Genomic DNA, 13,171 nt, shown 5'->3' with positions numbered 1-13,171 from the left:
GCTAATTTACAGTCTATCAGTTCATGCCCATGTGCCAGATGATCCCTCTAACACCATTCCTCATTTGTTACTGTACAATGAATGTCATCGGTTGTTTTTGTGCCAAGTCGTTCACTTGTCTGCTATCCCCTGCAGCTAGTTTAGCTAACCTAATAAAAAATGTTAATCACCCACCTCTGCCTCAGTTTCCCTAGCCCTGCCACACAGACATACACCATACCTCAGATCGTCCATGACATGACCTTCTGGGACTCCAGTTCCAATCGAAGGGACCTGTTTTAATCAACTGAAAATCTACAAAACATCCTTCCCCTTTATCTCCTATCTCCACCAATTTTAGCTGCCTTTGATCCAAGAACTATCATTTTCAAAGACATTACTATAATTATAATGACCCTCTGATGGCCAGATAATGCCGTGCAGGCTTTTATCTTCATGTTCCCTGTTTTCAAAGTAGTCTGGAAGATCTGGAAGTCCTCATTTCCCTTTACAAAGACAAGCTGACTTCTCCTCAATATATGTTTATCTGTTAATTCTTCTCAATAATAATTTCCCCCAGTTTGTACAATAAGGAAATCAGAGCTGCACGGCTGTAGCCTCAGAGTACAACTCAGCACCTTTTTGAAAGGGCATCATATTGCCTTTTTTATTACTATTATTACTATCACTACTCTAGGAACACCCCGACAGTTTAAACAAAAAGGTCGCACACAACACAACAGACCCTTCGTCCATATTAAACGCCAGCTCCTTAAGAAATCCTGAGTAAATGTCATCTCATATTGACCACCTGTGCTTCTTGCCAAATTAATTTCTCTTCTATTGACACCTGGTTCTTCTTATTTTTAAAACAGCAAATGAGTCATAGGAACTACTCCAAGCTCAAACGTGGGACTGCCCTATAGCTGTTCTATTGCCTGGAGAAATATTTTACTCTTTATTTACTCTGGTTACCTGAGAATAGTTACCTGGGATAGCATTACTGGCATCAGCAGTATGACCAGTCGTACTTCACAGTCAATTTGCATGCTAGTTAATTTAGGATGAAACTAGTTAAGTGCTGCTCTATAATGAGTCTTAATGTGTTCACTTTTAAAAAGCTGCGTACAGAATTTCCCTCATGGTGTTCAAAAAGAATAACAAAAATGAAGGAGTTGAAAAAAATTAAAAGCAGTAGTACGGCAATATGATAAGAGTTTTAAAGTATTAACTGCATCCTGGCAGTTTACAGCTTACAGACAGCAATTTGAAGTCATTACATTAGATGTTGAATCAGAGATTGTGATATATTTTTGTATTTTCAAGTACAAACCTTATTTGTCATAACTGTTCTTTTTACATAGGAAATACTCCTTTATTACCCTGATTTGGCAGTTACATCATGTCCCACTAAGCTTTTAAAACGCGTATCATATTAAGATCCTTCTTTAAAATTAGATTTTGTATCTGAACGTATCTAGCTTCAGTTCCCAGACTGGTAATACAGATGCCTTCTTCTACTAAACAAACAAGCTTCCTAATTACAGAAATCTATCCCCATGTATTTATATTTACTCTGTGATCAAGTCATCTCCTGATTTTCCTTTGGATGAACTAAGCAGAGGTTCTTAAGTTTCTCATTTCAAAGCAGGTCTTCCTGAACACAATCTACAGTTACAACCCCTTTTCTGAACACCCCTTCCCAATTTATCCGGATCCCTTTTCACACCATGATTTCAGATTAGAGACTGCACACTGCAGCCAGAATCCAGAGCTCCCTCTTCCTCCTTCTCCAAGGGAAAACCAAGTCCCTTCTCACCCGGTATATCTCACTGTGCATTCTGATACAGCTCACTAAGAATAACTACTGTTTGCTCACTAAATTAAATTACTACGAAGCAACTTTTACCCTGCTCCCTACTACATTACAGAAACCAAACACTATTACCTGAGAGGTCCATGACACAGGTTGCTCAATTAAGTTCAACATGCATCAGTCAGTGAAAAATGTAAGTAAATAGATATGCACCCTATGAGGCAGGACAGACAAACAGAAGATGGGTGGAGAGGCTAGAAGACTCCCACCAAACATTCCTACAGTCTGGTGGGTTTAAGTAAATGCCACACAAAGCAGTGGGAAGAAACTGAAAATTCCAGAGTCAAAAAAGTGCCGTAACATACCCAAACCTTGGACAAGGTATCTGAAGTCATACCAGGAGGCTGACGTGACTACATGGATACTAGTCTCCAATAACAAAGTGAACTTCCAAAAAGTACTTAAAAAACGACGCTAACCAAAAAGGGAAACATTCTAAAAGAGACTACAAGAACATGGAGGGGAAAAAAAAAATCAATGGGCATTCCTGTTTTGCCAGAGTCAAAATTTAAAACTCTTCTGTGCTGATTCTTTCTAATGTTATTAAAATTACAGATAAGGTGGTCTGCTCTTCTTAAATCATTTCACAGAAGAGACTGCTGCAAGGGACTATGCACCGGAAGCATTTTAATGGAGCAGAAGACAGAAAATTCATAAATGCCAAGATCAGCTCACAAAAAAGACAAAATGAGTCACAAATACCTGTTATCTGTCTAGAGAACGTGTCAGCTCAACTACGTCCTAATGCGCAGTTAAACAAAGGGAGGAATAGGAGCAAATGGACAACAGAGACAAGCTGTAGGGAGAGCCTGATGTATTACAGAAGTGAGTTACATGCAGCGAGATGAAATTCAATAACAACTGGAGTCACGTGGAACAGCAATAGGCAGCACAGAGACACCCTGCGGAATACCCAACTGGAAAACAAGGCCAGAAGTCCTTCGGCTAGTGGCAAACTAATTTAAAAATATATAAAAATAGACACAGAAGGGAAGCCTTCCCTTACATCAAACTGCAGTCCTTCAATTTTTTTTTTTATTATTTTATATATATATTTATATATATATATATATATATATATATATATATCTCAGGCTGTAAGTGACTGTCTCTGGGGCCTTGGGTTCTTTTTGTAAAAACTTTCTAACAATTTTGTGTGCGATAGACGTGAATACTTAAGACTGAAGTTTTTGTGACGAGAAGTGCAGTTTTAGGAGCATATTAAAATCGGTAATCTTAGGAGTAGAGATCATGAGTCCTGTAATGTCACGTAGATTGCACTGGTGTTGGCTCCCCGCTGGAGTCAATGCCCTTCCTCTTAAGAATTCAACTAGCACGCTGGTGAAGTAAAGGTGTGCTTTTCCCTTCCCAAACCTCCGTGTGTGATTGTGAAGTTGGCACGTGTGAGAGCTCACTGGTTTCATGCCTCGCAGCACAGCAACACTGGTATGGACTGGTGGCAGGCTACATGGAAACACTGCTTGCTGCCGAGGGCTTGGGTTACCACTTTCACCTGTGACTTCCTAGTTGTTCTGTCTCACTCAGAGCTGATTTTACAGAATTTCTTTGTATTTCTGCTCCATTATACCTCAAGAAAATTACTTTTTACTGAATGAGTCAGAAATGTGATAAGAAAACGTGATGAAGGGAACACAGAATATCATGCTTTTTGAGTCCTACTAGTGCAGGGTTTTTCTGGCTATGTAGTGCCAAGGACTCCAAACATTCAGGAAAGGCAGGCACCAAAGCCCCTGCTGATCCACTACCTTCAGCAAATCATGTAAGTGTCTTTTAGTATTAAGCCAAGAACAAGGAAGCCTGTGAAAGAGGAAGAACTGTAGGTCTGTCATATAACTTTGCTATTTTATCTCATATTGTGCTAGTCATCCTCAGTTGAGGCTCACATTGATTGATGAAGTGTTTTGAAAGCCAAATACAGGCCAGTCAGTCTTTCACCAGCTGTCAGTTGAGTAAACAGCTCTAGCAAGCTCCTGTGGTATAGTGTTTCTGTACGGCTGCCAAAGCTGCAGTATACATTTCGGTTAATACAACTATTAAGTAAATGACTGTCTGAGAGAACCACCAAGTCTGCAGCGAACACCATCTTCTTCCTGTTCTTCTATTTTGGTCTGTGGTATCAAGAGCACTCTCGATTATGATTAAGGATGTGCAGGATGATTTTTATAGTTTGAAGAAGTTAATGCAACCAAAATGTCTCAGATATTTTTAGAAAACATGACTTTGTCTCCCTAGAAAGGCTGAGAACGGCCTGCATCCATATTTAAGGGCTGATACGGTAACTTAATTTGCTCTTTGGAATGAAGACTTTGAGTGTACCAAGATTTTGAGTTGGGTTTAAACTTTGTGTCTTCAGCCTTTCTAGGATTTATAGTAAGTCGAATACAGAAATTATGGCGTTGATACAGCAAGGTAAATTGAAATCTTTATGTGCCCATTAGCTCTGCGGTCTCTCTGAAAGAGTTTGCTTCCCTTTCCTAGAACATGGGGTGGGACCGGTGCTTTCTCCTGTGCTCCAGAACGGAGGAGGTCTGTGAATTTGTCTTGTTCAGTAACAGCTGTTTTGTAAAAGGTTCAGTGAAGTGGGTAGGCTCTTAATCTTTTTCCCTTCATGAAAGGCATTTACTCCACAGTTATCTTCCTGTATTAACGGTAGAATCACTGTATCTGTCAGGATTTTTTCCATTTCTCAGCAATGAGCCTACCCAGTGTAAAGTACTGAAACGCGGTAAGTGAGCTCCTGGTCCCTGACAGGGAATTACTTCATATTTCTCTGTTCCTTCCTCATTGACGTTCATGGAGCAGTTTTATTACCACACATTTACTATTGATTCCTGTTTCAAATATGTTCCTTTACCGTCTCTTGAGACCAATTTTCTTCTTTATTCTACTGATAATGTTTTTTATTCTACTGATAACGTTTTAAGGCCTACCTGGTACTTGGTCTTGTCATTGCTTACACCTTGACCCTGAGTCACAGAACCCTAAAAGGGCCGAGGTTGGAATTGGATTGTTGAGCTCAGTGATCTTGAAGGCATTTTCCAACCTAGCAGATTCTGTAATTCCAATGGTTCTGTAACAGACAGGGCCCATGGCTGCTTTCCTACCTTAAGGAAGAATATTTCCTTTAATGCTGTCTTGAACATGTCTAATTTTCAGGCAGGTGGAGATTGTGTAGTTTGATGTATCAGGAACACGTGCAGATTTCTCCAGTTATAAGCAAAGAAAACCTTATGACAGCCAGGGCTGTTTGTGCACTAACCAAATGCTGCAATGAACTTGTAGCAGGTAGAAGTCTAAAAGGGCACTAAGATCACAATGCTGGTCTCATAGACATAGGCAACGGTATCAAATGGCAACAGGCTTTGACAAGGACATATCCACCCTGGCAGATGCCATGTTCATGTTAAGGCAGTAATCCATCAAATTTATTCTTCATGAAATGGATAGGAGTGTTCCTATTTCCCAGCAGATGGGTAACTTTTTACAATCTGTCAAGGAAACTCAGAAAGCTTTAATACAGAGGCTGAATTTAGTGCTGAGACCTGATTTCTTGTTAACACCACCCCCACCTCCTAGCAAGTCTTCCCTGAATCCAGGATGCACCTGCTGAGGATCTGCCTTGTCTGGTTTTGCCCAAAGTAGCACCAGCAAGTCATGTCTGTACCAGGCAAAATAATTAGAATCACAGAATTCTAGTATTCTTCCTAAGAAGTCTTGCATGAAGGAGGGGAGGGGCGGGGGGGCAGGGTGAGTCTCCTCTGTGATGTACTAATAAAGCTGCTGTATCTCCTAAACCATGGCTGGTTTACTGTCCCCTTCAAGTGATCACCTCTTGCTAGCAGCTTGTGTTCATTCCAGGAAGTGCTTGAGCTCCAATGCAAAAAGCCTAGTGGCGTTTTCTGACTCACCTGAGCCACATACATTCTCTGTACCTCCTTCACGTTTAACAAAGATTACCTACTATAAGCTGTTGCTGGAGTAAATGCTGAAGTTGGTACAGAGGTGTTCTCATCTCCACTTGACCGAACTGCCTGAGAGTGTTTTGTTTTGTTTTTGTTTTTTATGGAGGGTGGAAGCCACCTCATCAACACTGATGTGGATTTAGGCTACTGCAGTGTTTTTGTTGAGGAAGTAAGGTGCGAGAATGCAGTTGTTCGCATGAACTGTGATCCTCTTATCCTGCCTTTTTTTTTTTTTTTTTTTTAATATGGTGCTGTCATGTATCGTGATTGTGTGGTTTTATATTCCAGAAAACTTGCAGGGGTCCCAGAGTTCGTGCAGTGCTGTTGCTTGCTTTTTAAAGACTCGAGGCTCCAAATACTAGGCTCAACATTTAAAAATAATATATATAAACAAAAATGGCCCAGTTCTCAAACTATTGGTTAGAGCCTACTTGTTGTTAATACATCTCCCTTAAAGCATGAATTTGTACCATTTTTATCTTTGCTATAACGCCATCTTACAGCAGTGAAAGTAATATTTTCAAAAACTAAATTCATACTGCTACAAATGTGATACCACATAGCTTAAAAAAATTAATAATAAGGAAACGGTACAGTAGAGCTCATGTTTACACTTCAGAAATTGCTTTCTCATAGTTAAAATCACCCAAAACAAACTACTTAAAGCTGCTTTCTCATGGGCTAATCACAATATTAGCATCAACTGTTTATGGGCAGTATATACTTAAATTTTAAACTTAGGGAACACTCTGCATTAAAAATCTAATGACGACAACAGTTGTTCTGTGTAGTCATATAAAAATCCCTAGTCACTCCCACAACTCCTTTCTTCTTTATTACATCACCAATTTAAATCTGAGCAGCAAATTGAATAAAATGTCCTGCTAGTAGAGAGCTTAATGTTATACAATGGCTGCCACAATCAAGTCCCAGTTTCACTTTGCAAATTGAGCGGATACTAAAAGAGCCACATATCCATACTGAAATGTAGTATCATTCCCAAATAATATAATCCACTGAGACTCATCCTGATATGCTCAACTAAGATATTTAATACTTGCACTGCTATCAAACCTTCTGAAATTTTAGTTGCAGTATCTTCTGCAAGTTCCAGCTTTCATATGAAGCCCTCTCTTCTTTTCCCCCTTAGCTTTGTGATGTGTATATAGAAATGTTTAAAAATATTTTTAAATGCATTTTTAAATATAACAGTTATAGAAAGAATGGTTAATACGGCTGTAAGTAATCAACTTTTGCAGTTCCTGACCTGTAAAAAGTACAATAAAAAGGATTTATGGATAGACATTTTTAATCATCTTTGAAATGCATCTTATAATACCTCTGCATTTGTCTGATTACATATAGCATTTTGTACATGCTAGAACTATTTTTATAGTATTTCATTTTTACTTACTGAGCAAGATTCTCAGAATAATGGCTAAACTGGTTATAGATCTTCCAAGAAAGATACTCAAAGGCAAGAAATGCTTTGGCTTAAGCAACTGGCAGAAGCAGTTTGATAAGCTCTGAAATTTCAGGTTAAGGTTTTGAATTTATACAGTAAACATATGACTAGAATGGATGACTAAAGTTATACAGTTTTCTGTGTTTTTCCTTCCTTTCCTAAAACACGGCCTAAAAAACAGAAGCAGCAATAAGCATGGCATATTCTAAAAGCTGAACACTTTTTCAGTATCAAATGTCAGAAGCATATTATACTACATTACTTGCCCAGAATAGCATGAATGCATTGCAGTTAGAAGCAGTTTAGTGCTCTCTGAGTTTCAGACAAGTCAGTTTCTGAATTTGTAGCACAGCACGGGCCAAGTGCCACTTACAATTAAAATGCATTCCGAGGCAAGATAGCAGTGTTTGTCATCAAGAATAGGCACTTCTCAGAGCTCAGGTTTTTATTACAGAAATTAATATATTTGTGAACAAAAACTGAAAGATCAGCTTCTAACCAAATCCCTTAATTCTTCTAACAGAAGAAATCACTCCTCATCACAGGGATTGTAGAAGGAAGATGAAAAAAACAAGGGCCACAAATGCCTGAGAACATTATTTCAGCTTCCCTGAATTTGCAGAGAAGGTGGGTGCAGTTAGCAGGGCAGTAAGGCATTGCTACCCCTGCAACAGTTCACTGCAAGTGGAATGGGCATTCAGGACATACAGCCACACCGTGGCCAAAGTGCAGCATCTGATCACTGAACTCTCCTCAATACTTCAGTAATGCAAAGGCCGCAGATCGATGCAACCCCCTCGAGGTCCATGCAAGGCACTCTGCAGACCTCAGCTAGGGCAGGAGACAGGCAGAGGGGAGATTCAAAGGCTGCTTTTGCCATCTGTGGTTGAACCTGTTTGCACCATTTATTTCCACTGCTGGGTGGGTGGAATTTTTCCCCTGAGAGATGGGTGATGTTACTTGAACCTTCTGGTAGCATCCAGAAGGGCTGATATTAGTAGCAAAGGCAACTTTAACATCTGAGAACTGGTAGTCTTCAGGGTGCTGTGGCTTCTTACAGGAACCTTTCACTGCAGACTCATCCTCCATGCCCAAATGCATTTGTGCACACAACTTCTTTTGGGCATACACCTAACGCTAACTACAGCGGAAAGCAGTGTTACCATATCAGACACCAACTTCTTCAGGATGTAAGACCCTTACCTGAGGGATGCTTACCCCCAAACACCAAGTGTCTTCTTTAGCAAGGGTCCTCTTACCACCACCCAGCTGGGGAGAAAGTGACCTGCTGCAAGCCCTCGAGAAGGAAAGGAACGTGCAAGCCCACCTCCAGCAGTCCTTCCCTTCGCACTGGGAATAGAGGGGCCTAAGCAAGCAGCATCACGCCGTGCCACGGCACCCCAGAAAGCCAAGCACACGAAGGGACAGTCAAAAATGCTTTTTATTTTTTCCTGAGGTTAGATCATCTGTACTGTGTTTATAAAGGTAGGAGGATAGTAAAGTATCTTTCCAGAGGAAGAAACATTAACAGGCTCTTCTCCTTTCAGTGCACTACTTATGAATATCTTTATTCATTTTTCTACAAACACTTCCAAATTTATTTTTTTTCCTTTCTTTTGGCCATGAACATATGTAAGCAGATCATTTTAAAGACTGTCAGACTTAGGGAAAAAAAAAAGCAGGCTTTCATGGGGGGAAGCTGTCTTTCTCACAGCAGAAAAATATAAAGAATACTGGGATATTCACAGAACCTCAGCTTAGATCTGAAGGGATCTCAGGACCTTTATCTGGTCCAACCCACACTCCAAGAAGGGGCTGTTCAGTATTTGATTTATCAGCAAATTTCTAGTCCTTACTAGTCAGAAACTGGCAAAAGCTTCATGCATTCCAATACTATTTGTTCAAGCATTAACAGTTAAATGCAACCCCAATATTTATGCAGGAAAATAATACCGTATATTTTGGTATTAAAAAATGAACAGTATCTAAAAGCTGTTATATCTACCTAATGCAGAGTTGGATCATGACCCATTACAGAAATTACAGAATCCATCTTCTGCATGAACATTTGCAGCAAGAAACTGAAATCCCTTCTAAGATCTCACACTCATTTACTCTAAATTCACAAGCATGAAACAGATAATAAGCAAACATCAAACATAAAAGGAAATGTTAGTTTATCTTTGAAACAATTACCAACGGATAAAATACTTAATATTGACATGTCTAAGGACATGTTTAAACAAGTTTTTTTTTTTATTATTCTAGTTTAAATTATATCAGGAAAGAATTATTCTTGGCTAAAGCTGAATTTAGCTTGGTAATAAGCAAAGTAAACCTAATTTTATTTTTATTTTTTTAAGAATACTGGTCTCAGCATTTTTCTGTATTTCTGTTTCATTATCATTTTAATCATCAATTACTGTTTCATAATAGGAGATGATCATCTGCTAATATACCAGTGAGTTTAAACTTCTCTCAGTATTAACCCTCTTCAGAACTCTCCCCCAATCTATATACCTCAGATTTGACTCGTCTCCTCCTACCTCAATAATAATCAATAAAAATCAGTACTTACAGCAGATTTACAGTGAAATTGAGAAATGCAGAGTCTTTCTTACAGACCCCACTAATAAATGTATATTCTGAATGGAAGGAAGGCATTCCTTAATCTTATTTATAGATTGTTAGAAGCCAAAAAAAACCAGAACTGACACAGACTAGAATTTGTCATGCTACATATTTTAATTAAGACTTGAAATCGCTTAATCCTTTCTTTCAAATACAATTCCTTAATCAGGAAATATGTGGTTGCTATATGAACTGTCATCTTACTGTGGCTATGGATCTGGTATTCCTTAGCTGCATTATTCCCCTCCAGGGACAGGCAGCACAATGCAAACGGCATTTTTCATTATGTCATTAAAATGCCTCCTATTTCAACTTGTTGGAGGCTCTTCACTTGCAAAATAACTTTTAGAAAACTCGCATCTCATTTAAGTGTCTCCATTTTCATGCTTTAGCGCTAAGAATTACACAGAGCTCTCTGAACTACAAAAATGAAAGCAGACAGAAAACACCATTCATAAAACAGATTTATAAATAGATCGCTATTGCTGACTAGCAAGCAACCAGAAAGCATGCAGACAATAATTTCAACAAGTGGAATATTACCTGGGTGGAGCTGGCAGCAACCGAAATGCAGTCAATGAAACCATGTCTCCGAGTGAAAAATGCAACTATCTGCTGCCAACGGGAAGGCTCAGTTCGTAACTCATCTGTCGAGCCTTTCTTTGCCCACTGCTTGTGCTTTGGGCCTACAGAGCTATGGCTTGAGCCCGTGTTGCCTCGATTGGCGCGAGAATAGAGGAGTGTGTTATTTCCGAAAATGTAATTCATCTCTGCAGCTCTGCAGGTGGTTGCCAGGCAGTCTTACTTCCCTACCAGCTGCTGAGTGGTGAATGAGCAGAAAAAAAAGATGCAGATAGAATTACAGCAGCATCGCTTACAAACCAGGAAAACAAAATTCTTCATAGCTGATGCTGTTCTTCTTCCAAGCTTTTCTACCTCCTACATCCTTCCTCTACCTGTGATTGCTCGAGAGTATGCTCATTATTGTAATTTTAAGGAAAAAGCACGAGTAAATGTTTTTCTTATTTTTCCTTTTTCAGAACCCACAAGATCGAAAGCTTGTCTGATCAAAAGCTTGGTTTCTCTTCCTAGAGAAATAATAATACCTGCACCTAAATGGTATTTAAGAGAAATTGGATGGCAGGTACAGTACAACGTTAGAAATCCACAGCTAAAAGGATGGTGGTGCATGGTAACAGCTACTGGGTGGAGAAAGCATGGATCACAAATCACCAAGTTTCAATCACTGTCTCCATTAAGATCCAATAGCATCTTTTCACTGCCTGCATAAATTATAAACATGAACTGAATTAAACAGGGAACATGCAGCAATGCAGCACAACTTCACTTATTCACTGATTTCAGTCTTCTGAAAGCATTCCTCAGAACAAAAACCAGACCTCGTTCAGAATGAATAGCCAAGAAAGAATCGCTGGATCCTACTTTTTATTTCTAAAAATCCTCTCTCTTTAGCACATACAATACCTCTGGAAGAAACATATCCTTTTGAACACAACACAGTCATTTTATCCTGTGTATTAGTGGATGGCTAGTGTTTTTGGTTTTTGACTTAGCAAGATTAGGGATATTAGCATTAAACACTAGAATTCAACACTTTGTTGCTCTTATTTTATCACCAACACGTCAAGATCTTAACACCTGTCTCCATAATTCTGCAAATACTCTAGGCTTAATATGAAAACAATAAATATATCGAGACCCAAGGTTTTATCTCAGAAGTACAAGAAACAGCAAAAAAAATCTGAAAGATGCTTATTGTGCACTACTGAATTTTCCATAAAATTACTATGATTTCCAATAAAAATCACAAGACTACTGGAGCTATAGGAGTACATTTTCTTTGTTCTCTTCACAGTAAAAAGGAAAAGTCACACAGTAAACAACTAAAGGTTATCTGGAATTCAAATTATCTTACTGAATTATTCACTATTCACATTTTACACTTTTTTTTTTTTTTTTTTAATGAAGTCCTCCAGCTCAAATGCAAGAGACTGCTTTAGGAAATCAGTTATGTAGCGAGGCTTTTGGTACAGCTTGCCTCTGGAAATCCAATATAAAATTATCAAAACTGCCTGTCCTATTTTCTATACAAAATGCTCTGGTGGTCAGAACCATACACCAGGGAAAACGGTTTCTTAAAATGAAAAGCCCCAATATGATTAACAAAGGCAGAAAAGTCCCTATATGGGCTTACAACACCGATACAACCTACAACAATAGAGTTCTACAAATCTACAATGCTCATTTTAGCAGGAATTATTAAATCCCTCCATACACTTCTTTGGGTGCAATACACTCTTCTGCACATTAAATTTTCACCAGCTTATCTTTTTTGTTTGCATTGTAACATAAGATATTTGTATTTATCAAGATACTGGTAATAAGATCCACGCACCATTTACCTCTCATTACTAGCACACCTCAATAACAGCACTGGCAGCATTTTTCAGACAAAACCTATTAATATTCATAAAATACAATGGCTTATCACTATAAATCATATGAAGCGAGGTCTAATTTGGGCACAGTCCTTAAAGATGTGTTCATAAAGTAGATAACAGAAGTAAAGATACATCTGAGACACAGCAGAAAATTAACTAGAAACTTTTCACAATATGAATTCTTCTAATTTGAGTGAAGGGAAGATTGCAGCCTTACCTGAACATTTACATTGGTACAGGCAGCAAAAAAATGTTAATGAGAACTTAAAAAACCTCAGTTCTGACATTCTGGAATTTTTATTCAAAATTTCTGTTGTCAATAGAGTAGGAAGACAAAGATGTATCGATTTCCCTCCCTTCCCACCCCTTAACTTCAGCACTGAAAGCAAAGCAGCAAAGGATACTTTGGAACTTAAACTGTATAGTTCCTAATCTGTGCCCTAACACACAGTTTCCATATTCAGAAAATGCATTCTTTTAAACATTTGCCAAGATTTCATCACTGTACATATTGCTATCAAGAGCTTTTTCAAGATACTGCTATGCAGTTGGAAGTTTGTTGGTATAAAAGAACACAAGCTATTCATTACTGTTAAAGGAGAATATTGAATTTTATATACACAAATATCTGATAGAAAGTCCGCTGCGATGGCCTAGCTTGACTTCCTGCAAAACAAATGACAACCATTCGTCATCTTCAAAGGCGTATGCTTGCCACTGGTTTGAATTAAAGTACGTGTTTCATAAGCCATATTTTGTGCAGGTCAGATCTAGA

At 38.6% G+C, this 13,171-nt stretch overlaps 1 protein-coding gene across 24 annotated transcripts in view; it reads right to left on the bottom strand.

The window, feature by feature from the left end:
• Positions 1 to 13,171, bottom strand: part of DLG1 (discs large MAGUK scaffold protein 1) — a 149,677-nt gene that overhangs the window by 74,549 nt on the left and 61,957 nt on the right. For 4 of the 24 annotated variants that reach the window (XM_068692889.1, XM_068692888.1, XM_068692890.1 and 1 more), the window contains exon 1: positions 10,478 to 10,717. The exons of 19 other annotated variants lie outside the window; for them this stretch is intronic. In XM_068692889.1, the coding sequence (XP_068548990.1) occupies positions 10,478 to 10,702 (225 nt within the window). In that variant the 5' untranslated portion in view covers positions 10,703 to 10,717. Of the gene's footprint in view, positions 1 to 10,477; positions 10,723 to 13,171 lie in introns of those variants that run through there. One more of the 24 variants, XM_068692882.1, reaches the window with a different exon arrangement.

This window comes from Anas acuta, chromosome 9, assembly GCF_963932015.1.
Source record: "Anas acuta chromosome 9, bAnaAcu1.1, whole genome shotgun sequence".
NCBI lineage: Eukaryota > Metazoa > Chordata > Aves > Anseriformes > Anatidae > Anas > Anas acuta.
Note: the sequence above shows the minus strand (reverse complement) of the source record. Positions and strands in the feature narration are given on the sequence as shown.